Source organism: Corvus kubaryi, unplaced genomic scaffold (assembly GCF_017639235.1).
Source record: "Corvus kubaryi isolate FWS band 111438036 unplaced genomic scaffold, C.kubaryi_AGA036_p1.0 65365, whole genome shotgun sequence".
In the NCBI taxonomy this organism is placed as follows: Eukaryota; Metazoa; Chordata; class Aves; order Passeriformes; family Corvidae; genus Corvus; species Corvus kubaryi.
Genome location: NW_024581946.1, coordinates 89,780 through 102,606, shown reverse-complemented (window position 1 = coordinate 102,606; position 12,827 = coordinate 89,780). Strand labels below are relative to the sequence as shown.

Sequence of the window (12,827 nt, the reverse complement as noted above, 5' to 3'; positions counted from 1 at the left end):
ACCAGCCACAAGTCAGAGCTGATCTCTCAGTGTTGCATTTATTTAGATTGGGGTTTCTCAGCTCTCTTGGGGCCAGATGAGAACTAGAAAGCATTTCAGGTGATACCTTGCACTGTAACCAAACGGTGACTCAGAAAGGGGATCTGTGTGTCCTGTTTGGTGTGGGTGTTCCTGAAGAAGTTGGATGGAAGCCTGGCTTTCTCGACTGGTGAATATCATGAGCAAATATGCTATCTTTTCTGTATTTTTTTCTTAAAATTGCAGCATATTTATTTAAAAAAACATGATATTTGAATATTAGTTGATGTTGAAAGTTTAAAGCTTTAGGGTCTTTATTTGTATGCTTTATGTTGGAGCTACATTTATGAAAACTATTGTAGCACTTAGTGTTGGATGTTTCAATTGGAAAGTAATGATTCTTGTTTTCGGATTTTATTGATAGGATCTTTTTAGTTTTGAATTTTAATTGGTAAACCCTGATGTGCTTGTTTTTCTTATTTGAACAAAAATTCTGTTCATGTTAAGAAAAAAATATTTTAAATGGATTTTCTTGTGTAAACCACTGTAAAGTGATTAAAAGTGATAAGCTCTTCAAAAGGCAGTGTCTTACAGTATTTGAATAGCTTACATACTAATTGGTTTTTAAACTGTGTGCCTGGCTCACCTGTGACTTTTTGTTCATCAGCATGTTTTGCTACAAGGTACTGTGTCTTGTAATCTGCTCACTTTTTGGTTTTGGACTATTCCCTTAATATATATTTTGCTACTTTGCTGTTTCTTTATGATGTTTTCAGTAATTTGATCAGCTTTTATGAGTTATAACAAACTTTTAAAAAAACTTCATATGATACTTGCTGGAAGAGAAGTTTGCTTTTATCTGTCTCTAAAATAAAAATTAAAAGAAATTTTTGGAAATTATTTTTAGGTTACTATAAAATTGAAAAATGAGATCAGGTTATTTCATTGCATTTGTCCTTTATAATAACATTTGTACCTTTGCCTTTGAATGTTTTGATTTCTAGGTATCAGTCTGTGGAACAGTAACTTGTGAATCTGAAACTGAAAAGGAATTAATCAAGTGTTGGTTTAGATTTAAGATTTTGTTAAAGCAAACTATGTAAATGGAAAAATAACCTGGGTCTGTCTCACATATGCAACATTACCTTCCAGCTTGTTTTCAGTAGTGATTGGTTTGAAGTTTTATGTAGAATAGTGGGTAAACCTTTATAGAGGATGTCATTAGTAATAAAGAGGAAAACTTTCACCTTTAACAAGATTTTGTCTTCTATACAGCTTGCCCAATTTAGGCAGCGGAAGGCACAAACTGATGGTCAAAATGGATCAAAGAAGCAGAAAAAGAAGAAGAAAACAGCAAACATCAAAGATGAAGAATCAATACAAGATGGGATTGAAACTGATCGATCTCGAAGTGATGAAATATCCACATGCAGCAGTCGAAGGGGAGCAGCTGCTACTGCTGACTTTGCGATTATCAGGACTTTGCATAGTGGAGAAATTATCAAACACACCCAGGCTTACACCACTGAGGTAAGTTTGTCTCAGGCTATAACAGTCACTTTTGGGGGTGAGTGAGCATAAAATAATCCATTCATTTTGAAAGTGGGAATAAAGGAATAGGATGAGATTTTGGACACTCTTTCCTTGCTGCTTCTGTCTGACTTAGTATGTCCAGAGAAGGTACTTTCTACCTGCCTGCTGGTGTCATGTTTTTTACTGTAGTCAGTCCCCTGTAGATTATGGAAAGTGTGTTTGTACTGATGTACTCTTTAAATGTGCATAAATTAATTTTGTTTTATTAGAAGTTGCAAATTGCAGTGGATTTTTGATCTCTGCACTTACGGCTACACCAAAATGCAAAACTAAACATCTTTCTTGTATTCATAATTTAATTTGAGTCGCTCTGGTTAATGAGGAGAAGGAATGAATTTAGGAGATCATTGCTGAGAAACTGGGTGGCTTAAGAGATTGATAAACAGTTACTCTACTTTCACAGCTTAATGAAATATAGTCCTGAGTGCTATTGGCTGAAAGTACCTGCTCTAGGAAGTTTGTAAGATGCTGTATGACATACACTGGCAGTCCAGTTCAGTTCTGAGTGAACATGAATTCATGTAATGTCATTACAGATAGAAGGGACAAGAGAGGCTGATACTATTTACAGAATAACTTACTCCATTCGTGAAACCAGTGCTTCTAAAATGATGAGTGGCATTCTGAACAAGTATCTCAATGCAGATTCCCAGCTCTGTGCAGATGAATGCAGTCGTTCCTGAGAGATGTGGTACAAATGAATGCTCTGCATTTTGACTTATCTGTCCTGTGCTAGGATAGACCATTTGTAATCATTTTGGCTCGATTAGTGAATTTCCAGCAACTGAGAACTAACTTGAGAAATTACACTTTTTGACATTTTTTTGAATTTTTGTTAAAAAAAACCCCAAACTTACTGTGGTGGAGGGGCAGACAGACTAAATCATACATGCAAATGAAAACTTGCAAAGTAATTGATCCATTTATTTTACAGTTTAAAGCCTACAATATAAGAATACACTAGATATTTTGAACCTTGTAAGTACATGCCTTTAATATGTAGCCTTTAATTCTTAGAAAGCTCATGTTAGGGCTTCAAAACTGTTCGTAGTAACTCAATAAAAGTGTCTGTTCAACTCAGATATTCCTGGAGCAGGTAAGAAATTTGATAACAGAATAAATATTTTCATAGATGAAGATATGACTTTTTTACCTCCTAGGAAAAGAGAAAGATGTACTTTATGAAATGCATCAGATTATCTACACTAACAAGAGAGGACTGCTAGGGAAGAGAGGTGTTTCGAGAGAGTCACTTAAACTCTTGTTTTAATAATGTAATTGTCTACATAAATATGACAACTGTATGAAGTAATTTCCTTGATCAAATGTATTTTGAAGTTGCAGATGGACTCTGCTGATGTATTTCCTTTGTTAGGGTAAATATCTCTACTACAGTTGGAGAAACAGGGTGAAGTACAGAGTCACAGAATAACTTTGGTTAGAAGGGACCTTTGAGGTCACCTAGTCTGATCCTGGTCTCAAAGCGGGTCTAATTAGATCAGGTTGGTCCTAGTGGCCTGTGCTGGCCTCTAAATGCATACAGTACAAGACATAGATGATTTTAGAAATGGAAAAAATATCTGCACTGCAGTTGCTAAAGATTGCACGCATAGATGCCTTCTTAAGATGGGGTATGATTTTTCTGAGGTCTGTCTTACTCCCAAAGCAACTTATCTTATGTTTAAATAAATAAATACGGAGATGCACTGGCGTTTCTGGTTTGTTGAGGGGAAGGGGGTTTGTTTCATTCTTTCTTTTTTAAATTGTAGCTTTAGAAGAATAAGCATGGTAATCATGTAAATTTGTAATTTGACTCTGTTGAGTTATGTAGTGACTTTTAAATCAGTATTCACTTCCACAGAAAAAACCCCACTCCCAATTGGGAGAGCATTTTTCTTTGTTAAATGTGGTCTGTAGCCTCCTTACTCATACTACTTAAATAAATAATCAGCATTTTGTAGTTGGAAGGTGATTGCTAAAGTCTTTGCAGTATTAATAGAAGAGGGAAAACTCTGAAAGTGTTTCAGTGAATCTCATAATTTACTGGTTTTAGTCTTACAAGTGCAATGATTTGGACAGAGAGCCTGTATTACAGTAATTGGATTGGAGCTTGCTTAGTTGAAATGGCAGCCAATGTAATAGGCAGTTTCAGGCTAATCTCTGCAATGGAGAATTACAGCTTTGAGCTGTTTGCTTTTTCACCCAACATTAAATCGTTGTAGGTTGCTGTGTCAGAAGAGTGAGACAGGATTACTGGAAGCATTATGCAGGATCGTTTTCTAGCTAAACTTTGATTCAACTTATTTATTTCATCTTTTACTGGAAGTGGTATTTAGAATTGTTCTTTCTGTACCACAAAATACAGACTCAAAACATCTGACTATACTGCCTGTCTATCTAAAAATCTTTAATGGGCTATTCTGTGGTAGTTCTGTGGGTAGAAGTTTATCTCCCTGCAGTTCTTCTAGTATAATTTTTTTAGTCCCCAGTGGAATTAGCATGTCCAAATACAAAGTAAAAAAGGGTTCTCTTACTCAATATGCATATCAGAAAGTGAAATAGAGATACTCCTCTGGGAGCTTATGTCCCTTGTGAAGGTAGAAGAGTTTCTTTTCAGAGAGGACAAAAGTGTTTAGAGTACAAAGGGATTTTTTGCAGTCATCCATTTCCCTTTTTTTTTCCCCTTTGTGTTCCTAAAGGTGGGTTCCTCTATCCCACTGTGTTCCCTCCAGCAGAAACTAATTGGAAGAACTCTGGAAGAACTACCAATGTTTAGCCATTACATTTTACCTTCCATCTGAGCATATTTGTAATCTCAAAGGTTTTCCATCCACTGTTGGAGGAACAGTTTATTTACAAGATTTCTTCCTGAAGTGACAGTTGGTATTTATTAGTGAAAGTCTCTTGTTTCATATTGAATGCTTTTTGTCTTGTTCTCACAAAGAGAATATATTTTGTCTTTATTTGTTGCACCCTCATATCTTTAGGTATTGACATCCATAGTGTCCTTTTCCATATCGAAGTACGAATAACCTAGAACATACAATAAAATAAACTGGAATAAATGAAAATTTTGGGTTTCGGATTGCTTCTTTTTGTGACTTCTGCAATTTAAAACGGAAGAAAGCAAAACCACTTCTAGGGTAAATAACTGCTGAGATCACCTTTCCTGGGAGGTCTTGAAATGGTGCACTGGAGCACACTGCTTTGCAAGAATGTCCTAATGCCAGGAAAGCAAAAGAAATTAACCTGTGTCACAGTAAAATTGTCCTTGAGTCACCTGGGTAGTAAAAGCTATTATACAAAGCTTCTTAGAAAAGAAAAGTTCAAAGTTCTGTGATGAAGAATACCTCTAATTGACTGAGGTTGGATTAGTAACTCGTCTTTTGTTTTTCAAAGGACAAATCCTTTTGGTAATAGTTTTAGAGTAGCTTTACTGTTAACTGAAGTAGGTGATAAAGTTTATAGCTCCATGTTCATTTTTTCATTTCTATAAGGTATTCCAGTTGTTAGTGTCTGAGATTTTGACAGAGGAGGATCAGCAAGTGATTAAGAAGGAAGCACTGGGTAGGATTCTTGAGAACTGATGAAGAAAAGTGAGAGAAATAAGAAAGTATGTAAGCGGTATGGAGAAACAGAGAGGATGCCTCAGTGAGAAAGGGTGTAAGTGATGAATGTGGTAAGACATTCCTATGATGGAAGCATGAAAACAAAGAGCAACCAAATGCTTTGACTAGAAAAGAGATATTGTGGGATGGACAATAAGATGGAGGATTTGAAAAAAAAAAAAAGATAAGTAAAATGTAGTCAAAATTGGCCCAGTCACTTCAGATAATATAGCATCCATTGAAACATGTTTTGTAATTACGAATGAAGAAAAGCAAATGTTTGGAAATAGTCTGTTCAATAGTAAAGTCAGTGTCACAAGAGAAGGTAATAGATTCTCAGCAGCATATGGTTCTGATTGAAGCCAGTCATGTTTCCATTCACCATCTGGCCAGAAGATTGCCAGGATAACTTGCCAATTTTCTTTGATTCCTAAGACAACCTCTGGTATTATGCCTTCCTTTATCTCTGTAAATACTGATATATAATAGATTTACTGGCACTGAAGTTACCTGTGTTGGAGAATGGTCTTTTTGCAGAGTTACAGGGTTTTTCACTTTAGATTAAACATTTATAAGTCCAGGTTACCAAAGAATAGAAACCTAATTGAATGCTTAGGTTACCACTACTGATGGTGTTTTCTGATTCCATGAGAAGTTTACACACTGCAGATTCCAGTACCTTGCTGCAGGTTATATTCAGATTTGGCAGTGGTTTATCTCCACTAAAATGCACTCAATTTAAATTTGATCATAGTAAATTGGTTTGGGTCATAAATTACCTGGGAATTTGAATTGAATGGTTTTGATATTGGGAACTAAGGAAGACATGATAAGGCAATATAAAAGAATAGCCCTTCATATTCAGAATGTTCTACAAGTATTAAAGGCCCATAAGGTTCAGGATGACCTAAAGAGAGGATTTTATGTCTGGGATGTTCTGGCTAAATTCTCTTTGCCTCACTTCTAGTCACAGTCTCCTTAATTAGACTTACTTGTGATCCTCTGTGAATTGATAGAGGAAATGGCCAAGTCAAAATAACTTGGTCAAGAATTAATCCAGCCTTTTGTAGTTACATTTTCTGAGAGTTTTCACTGAGGTCATAAAAAAGTCAGTAATTTCCTTCAGGTAGAATTCTGTTCCATGAATACTCAGTCTATACCTTCATCCACTGCAATTGGAGTAGTTTAGTGCAGATGTCGGTTCTTGCAAAATGTTTTATTGTCTACTTATGGAAGTTTTCTAGAAATATGAAAATCACTTTTCAGTTCTTGTAGCCAATTTTATATATGAGTTCTTTTGTGAATCCTGGGATATTTTTGGGCATCCAGTGTCCAAGAACATGACTTTTGAGCAGTGCTTCACTGCATACAGAAACAAGTTACTCTGAAATCAGCCTGCTGTATTCCACAAGCTGATACTCCTTTTTTTGGTATCAGCTTGCAGTAGTTCCTCTGAAGTACATACAGACAGAACTTTTAAAAAATTTTCTGAATACTGTTGTCATTAAAGGTACCATCTGAAGATTGGATGAAGATAGCTGCTTATAAAGAGTCTTTGAAATGTCTCTTCAATATATTTTAAAAATCAACTACATTGTCAGTGAAGAAAATACTAAATAAGGTGTTGAAGTATTTTGCCAGAAGAGAGAAACTGTTTGCAGCAAGAAAATGCTGTGGGACATAGTTAATAGAATACATGCAAAACAACTGTGAAGGTGTTACAAATACCTATTTCAAATTCCAGAAAGCATTGAGAGAGCTGATAAATAGCCTTCTTGGCATTATCCTGTCAAAAGATTTTGTGTTGCTAAGAGTGTGTAGTAAGAATTTTTTGAAATTATTTCCTTTCAAACTGGACCCTTGGGGCTCAAATGAGCTGTGTAAAACCTAGTTACTTCTGTTGACCAAAGAAGAATTGAAGCATTCAGATCAGGTGGCTTGATAATGGAAGAAGCTGGATTTTGAAATAAAGTTGGTCAGGTCTTAGGAAGTAACATAGCTGCTCGGAGGGCAAGATGACTGCCTGTAAAATGTTGACTACTTGTATGTTACAGATTCTGACAGCAAAAGAATAACATGAAGTCTTACAGTCTGGGGTCTAATGTGTGAGCTCATAGGATTTAATTCTCTTTAACTGGTTTTTAGCAGGGTTTGGATGATCCCCTTAGCACAGGAGACTGTGCATTTAACTGGAGTTCATTTGGCCATCTTTCTGTCCTTAAAATCATAGAATCCCTTGGCAAAAATACTTGGTCTTAACAGGCAAAAAACTTATCTAGACCCAGGACTGAAGTTGACATTATGCTGCTAACAGATATTGTACACCTAAACTGATGGAGCACTTTGTGGTTTTGACAATTTTAAAAAAAATATTTTAGACTCTTTTTAATTTTTTTTTTTTTTTGTAGATTGGTATTCAGAAAGCATCAGCAATAGATTAACTTCTTAAAAAATACCATATCTGGCCAAATTACCATAACAAAATTAGAGAATTATTTTCAATAATCAACTTCATTTGAGAATTCATATTTTCTCACTCCAGCTGAAGCTTCAACCTACAAATTCTTTGCCTTTTTCTATAATTATTTACTAGGTTTGTGTTTGTCTGAGGATGTATAAATTTATTTCATCATCCTTATAAACAAGAGATGTTTTATAATTGAAAAGCATTACAAGGAAGAGCTATTGAAGAAGTTGGACTACTTGTTCCTGTTTTTTGCACGTTGGAGAAGTGCCTATATTTCATGCTATGTATAAAGATTTGAAGAGTTCTTAGATCTAGCTATATATATACACCTTTATAGTAATACTTCTGAGCTTCTGTAGGAATGCTTCTAATCATTCTTTGTGAAGACTCCTGAATTGCAATAAACCATGAAAAATTGTAAGAAGATAGTGACCATTTATTTATCTGTATTATGAAAAAAAGTAGTGTGGTTTTCTCTGATTTTATTTCTTCCAGAGGATTTTGTCCTAGACCAAGGACATAGACTACAAACAAGATGTAATTTTTTGGTATACATTTATATATACACAAATATTAATATAAATATAAATAATATGAATAAAATATATTTGTGTGAAGATTAAATATTTTAAAATACTAAATTTGTATTCCATAGCAGAAATACTTTTGTCACCCTAGAGTTTTAAAATATAATTTTGATTTCTGTTTCAGTTAGTGTCTTATTTTTGGGGTGGACCTGTTTTTATTTTTTAAATTGTATGCATTATATGAATTTTAACTTCCAAATAAATATTTTAAGGTAATGTTGTGCACTCTGTACATAAAACAGTGTAACCTTTGTAAAACCCTTTGTTTAGGTTATTTACATTCTGGAGCTGCATGTTGGATTCAAAATATGTAGTATCAACGTTGTTAGGATTGTAAAAACTGCAGAACTTCAGGAGGTCTGGGTGGTAGATTACTTTGAAAAAAACAAAACAGAACACAGTTAACATTCCAAATTTCACGTATGTCTACTGATGCAAAACGTACCATGTCCCTTTGAAAATAAGCCTCACAGAATTCTATATAAAATTGAGACTAATTTAACATGAGGCTGACTAACACATTAAGTGAATTTGGGACAAGCTCTATTATGTGCACATCATTTTTGCCAAAGTAGTTCTAACTCGGTTACACTTCTCAGGTTTTTCTTTCAAGTACACTTACTCCATGATAGTGCACCTTATATAGATAGTTTGTGGTTTTTTCCTATGAACATTTTGATTCTCAAACTTGATACAGCTTATGTAGTTCCTCAAGATACACTTTGTTTCATTCAGGCGTCTGCCATGGCACGTTTATGCTCAGTTTTTTAAGGCTTTGTTCCTTTAATTCCTCTACTTCATTAGATCACAAGATTTGAGTCTTTGTCTTTTTATCTTCCCTTGGTTTCCATGGAAGCTGAAGGATGAGTGTTTGTTTTAAAATTCTAGTCAACATCAAGTCTTGCAGGTATGAAAATGATGTTCTGCATAAGATTGTGTTCTTAAGCCAGCAAAGTTCCTAATTAGTTAAAACTCATATAGCAGAGACAAATCCTTTTCATGGTACTTAGTACTTTTTAAAAAAACAAAAGTAAATCCCAGAAAATTAAGTTAAATTTCCAAAGTATTGTTTTGCACCTGTAGGTTGTTTGAAGATTTTGTCTTGTAATTATAGTGTTCCTGTGATCATAGTTCAACAGCAAAATGACCTTACTAAAGCTGTTAATTCAAGCAAATGAAGGTGATTGTTACTGTACATATACTCTTATCAAATTCATGTACACCTCGGTGTTTTCAAATACTGTAAAATGGAAAATATCTTGTTTAGTATTTTTAGAGTGCCATCATTGTAAATATTTTAATATTTTATTTTAGCCGGAAAGTGAAATTTCCACCACAGTAGAAGATTACAGTTCTGAGGTAAGACTGAAGTAATGCTTTTCCTAGCTTTTCTTTCAACCTTTTCTGTTACATGTCTGCTGCAATGCTGTGCATAGTTTTTCAAAAGGAGAAGGAAGGAAAGAGCAGATGTGATATTATGGACAAAGCTGTTGCATGTTATTACTGGTATGATCAATGTACCATTAAAGCAAGCATTATGTCAACTCCATAATGGGATGGCTACTATAATAAATAATGCAATATATACATAAACTATTGTAGCAATGTCATCCTTAAGGTCATATTAATGCTTTGTATTGCCATGGGAGTAGTGGCTGTGCATAATCTCAACTAATTTTCTGTGAGAGACTATTTAACAAGTCAATTACATTTTAATGAGTTTCAAAGCAGCCTCAGTGACTGGCTGAGTGTCAGTCTGCTGGTGGGAGATGGTGAGTGAGTGCCTGAGCATCACTTGTTGTTTGGCTGGTTTGTTTTCTTTCACTTACTAAGCTGACTGTATCTTAGCCCATGAAGGTGAGTTACTTTTGCCCTTCCAATTCTCTCCTCCACCCTGCTGGTGGGGGAGTGAGTGACTGGAGCGGGGCCTTATCTGCTAGCCAGAGTCAGCCCACATTTTGGTGCCTACAGCTCATCTCTGTCACACTGAAGGGTAGTTGTGTGTATGGAACTTGGGTCCTGTCAGATAAAACAGTTATGTTTGTAAGGAGTAAACTACCTCATGCATAAATGTTGGTCAAGAACGAGCCAGCAAGAAATAGTCATGGAACATCTGAATACAGTAAGAATTGTTTTCAGTTTAAAAATCTAATTTTTCATGTCTCAATCAATCACTTTGTGAAGAGACAGTCAGGGTTTTATTTTGCAGTTCTCTGTGCTAAACACTTTAGAACAAACACACCCAGAATCTTAAGCTAAGCAACAAGTAAGAGGGGATGAAGTAGTCAAATGAATCTCATTGCTGTTTGCCATTGAGAGTATAGCAGACATACTTTTGAAGAACTGCCATGACCACAGTGCACCTTTTTAGAATATGCATCACCATGGTATGTGATTACTTTTAAATGGAATTTGTGGTATGTGAAGAGTGAACCCTTGAAAACAGTTGACAATGTCATTGATATCCATGTATTTTTACAAGTGAGACATATTATGTATATGATGAAATATGGCTGAAATTTTGATCACTTCTGAGGTGGTAGGAAGCAGTGCTGGAGACTGAATTGCAAATGCTGAAGGAAGCATGTCTTTGCACAGGGCAGCAGGATGCAGAAAACATCTGGTAAATGTCTCATGGTAACTGTGGATGTGTTCTGATTTTAATGTTTTGGGGCTTCAGTTTCAGTTAAATTTAAAGCTCTCATTTTAACATGAAGTTTCACATCTAAACACTTAATTTTTACCTCCTTCATTCTTGAAATATTTCCATAGATACCTGCAGAGGATATTAGGGAGCAATTTTTCAGATACTGAAGACAACAGAACTGCAGTCTTAATATCCCTTAAAAAAATTACAGATTTCCTAAAAAATGCATTACTAGGCAGTTCTTATTCCTGCAGAAAGACTTTTTACCTTGCTGAGAGTTATTTTCTAAGACATAAGTAGACAACACAAAACTAGTGAATAGTAGCATGATACTGGCTCTGGTGAAGATCAAGCTCAAGTCGTCAGAATTGCCATCTTTTCTAATAAACTTTTTTTAATTCCTGTTCATTACAATTGGTTGGTATCTGAAATGAGGAGACATCACATTTAGGAATGCAGATATTTTAGGAGCTGATGTTTCAATATGTTTCATATCACCTGTGATGTTACTTTTATTATTAAAAGCTCTGCTTCTGTTCATGGACGTACTGTAAATAAAATTACCTGAAACCTTTTCAGTTGAAGAAGATGAGAATAAATTAAATTTTCCTTGTATCAGCATTATTATGCAGATATGTAAAATATTGAGCTTAGGTTTTTTTCAAAGACATTATTTCCTTTTCAGAACTCTAAGAAACCCCATATTTGAAGAGACATAGGCCTGTTGATCCATCTTTTTCCTTATTGATTAGAACATCTGTATTATTTTTAGTGGTTTTGACAGAAATTAAGTTGAATTGTGGTTGTCGTGCTTCAAATTCAAATAGGTCATAAATAATTTGTTTTGTTGCAGTTGATGAATTAAATCAGATGGTTTTAATTCTTCAGCCCTTTCTCTTGAGGAATTGGATAAAATTCAGTGATAAGTATTTCCCTCTTTAGGAGACTTACCATACACAAAATTATAAGGCAGTACAGTTGTCTAAGCAAAACTGAAGGTATGTTTATATTAGAATTTTTGTCTTGAAGGAAATTTATTAAAAATACAGTCTTTTGTTTGGTTTTGCTCAGCCACCTTTCTAATACCTATACTGTCAAGGTTGTAGCCAACTGACGACTGATAAATCCTTCATATGACAAGCTTGTCTTTTGGGACAAATTCCTGAATTTTAGCAACAATGACACTTACCTGCCTAGTCTTAAATTATAATGGTGGTTAGCTATTTAAGATTGTGGTTTGAACTCAGAACTAAGGCAAATTAGGCTTTTTCCAACAGTTAGAATTTTGGGGGATTTTGTAATTGTGTAAGGTAAAGTTGCCCCCATACATTTTCCATATGCCTCAATTTTATGGTATAACTGAAAAACTGTTTCACCTGATTTTTTTTTGTCTCTTCTTGACTCTCCAATTTGCAAAGTATATCTCTGAAAAGAGGGTCAATATGAATTCTAGAAAGTTGTTTGTTTTTTTAAATTTTAATTAAATTCTATACCTCAACCTTAACTACTGCATAAAGAAACCTGTTGCTGTTCTTCTAATATATGGAAATATTTATTAAGCCATGGTATTTGAAAAAGTCATCAATTGTTCTCCTTTGGAAGTTACTAACCTTAGTTATATTACAGGATTGTAACGATTTTCATCACGAACTGAAAATGGCTTTTGTTCATGGCATATAAACCCTCCCCCACCAAGCCCCCAAAATACACTGAAATGCATTTGCCCAAGTTGACCTAATTCCTAATTTTAGCTAAGTTTCATGTAGTCAGTTGTGACATAACTAGAAAATTGAGGAGAGGCTAAGAACATTGAAAAGCAGTGTTCAAGGTCTAAATATTATTTTTTATGAAGGATTCAGATGTCCAAAATGTACAAGAAAGGGTGGAGAGGGAAAGAAAAGATGAGG

General features: G+C 34.7%; 1 protein-coding gene across 5 annotated transcripts in view; it reads left to right on the top strand.

The window, feature by feature from the left end:
• The window catches only part of LOC121673360 (A-kinase anchor protein 9-like), a 107,054-nt gene that overhangs the window by 25,227 nt on the left and 69,000 nt on the right, over positions 1-12,827 (top strand). For 2 of the 5 annotated variants that reach the window (XM_042046615.1, XM_042046614.1), the window contains exon 1: positions 9,594-9,632. Coding sequence is in view for 1 of the 5 variants with exons in the window: in XM_042046618.1 (XP_041902552.1) it covers positions 1,294-1,548; positions 9,588-9,632 (300 nt within the window). In the remaining 4 variants the exon portion in view is untranslated. Of the gene's footprint in view, positions 1-1,293; positions 1,549-9,574; positions 9,633-12,827 lie in introns of those variants that run through there. The other 3 variants (XM_042046618.1, XM_042046616.1, XM_042046613.1) reach the window with 3 other exon arrangements.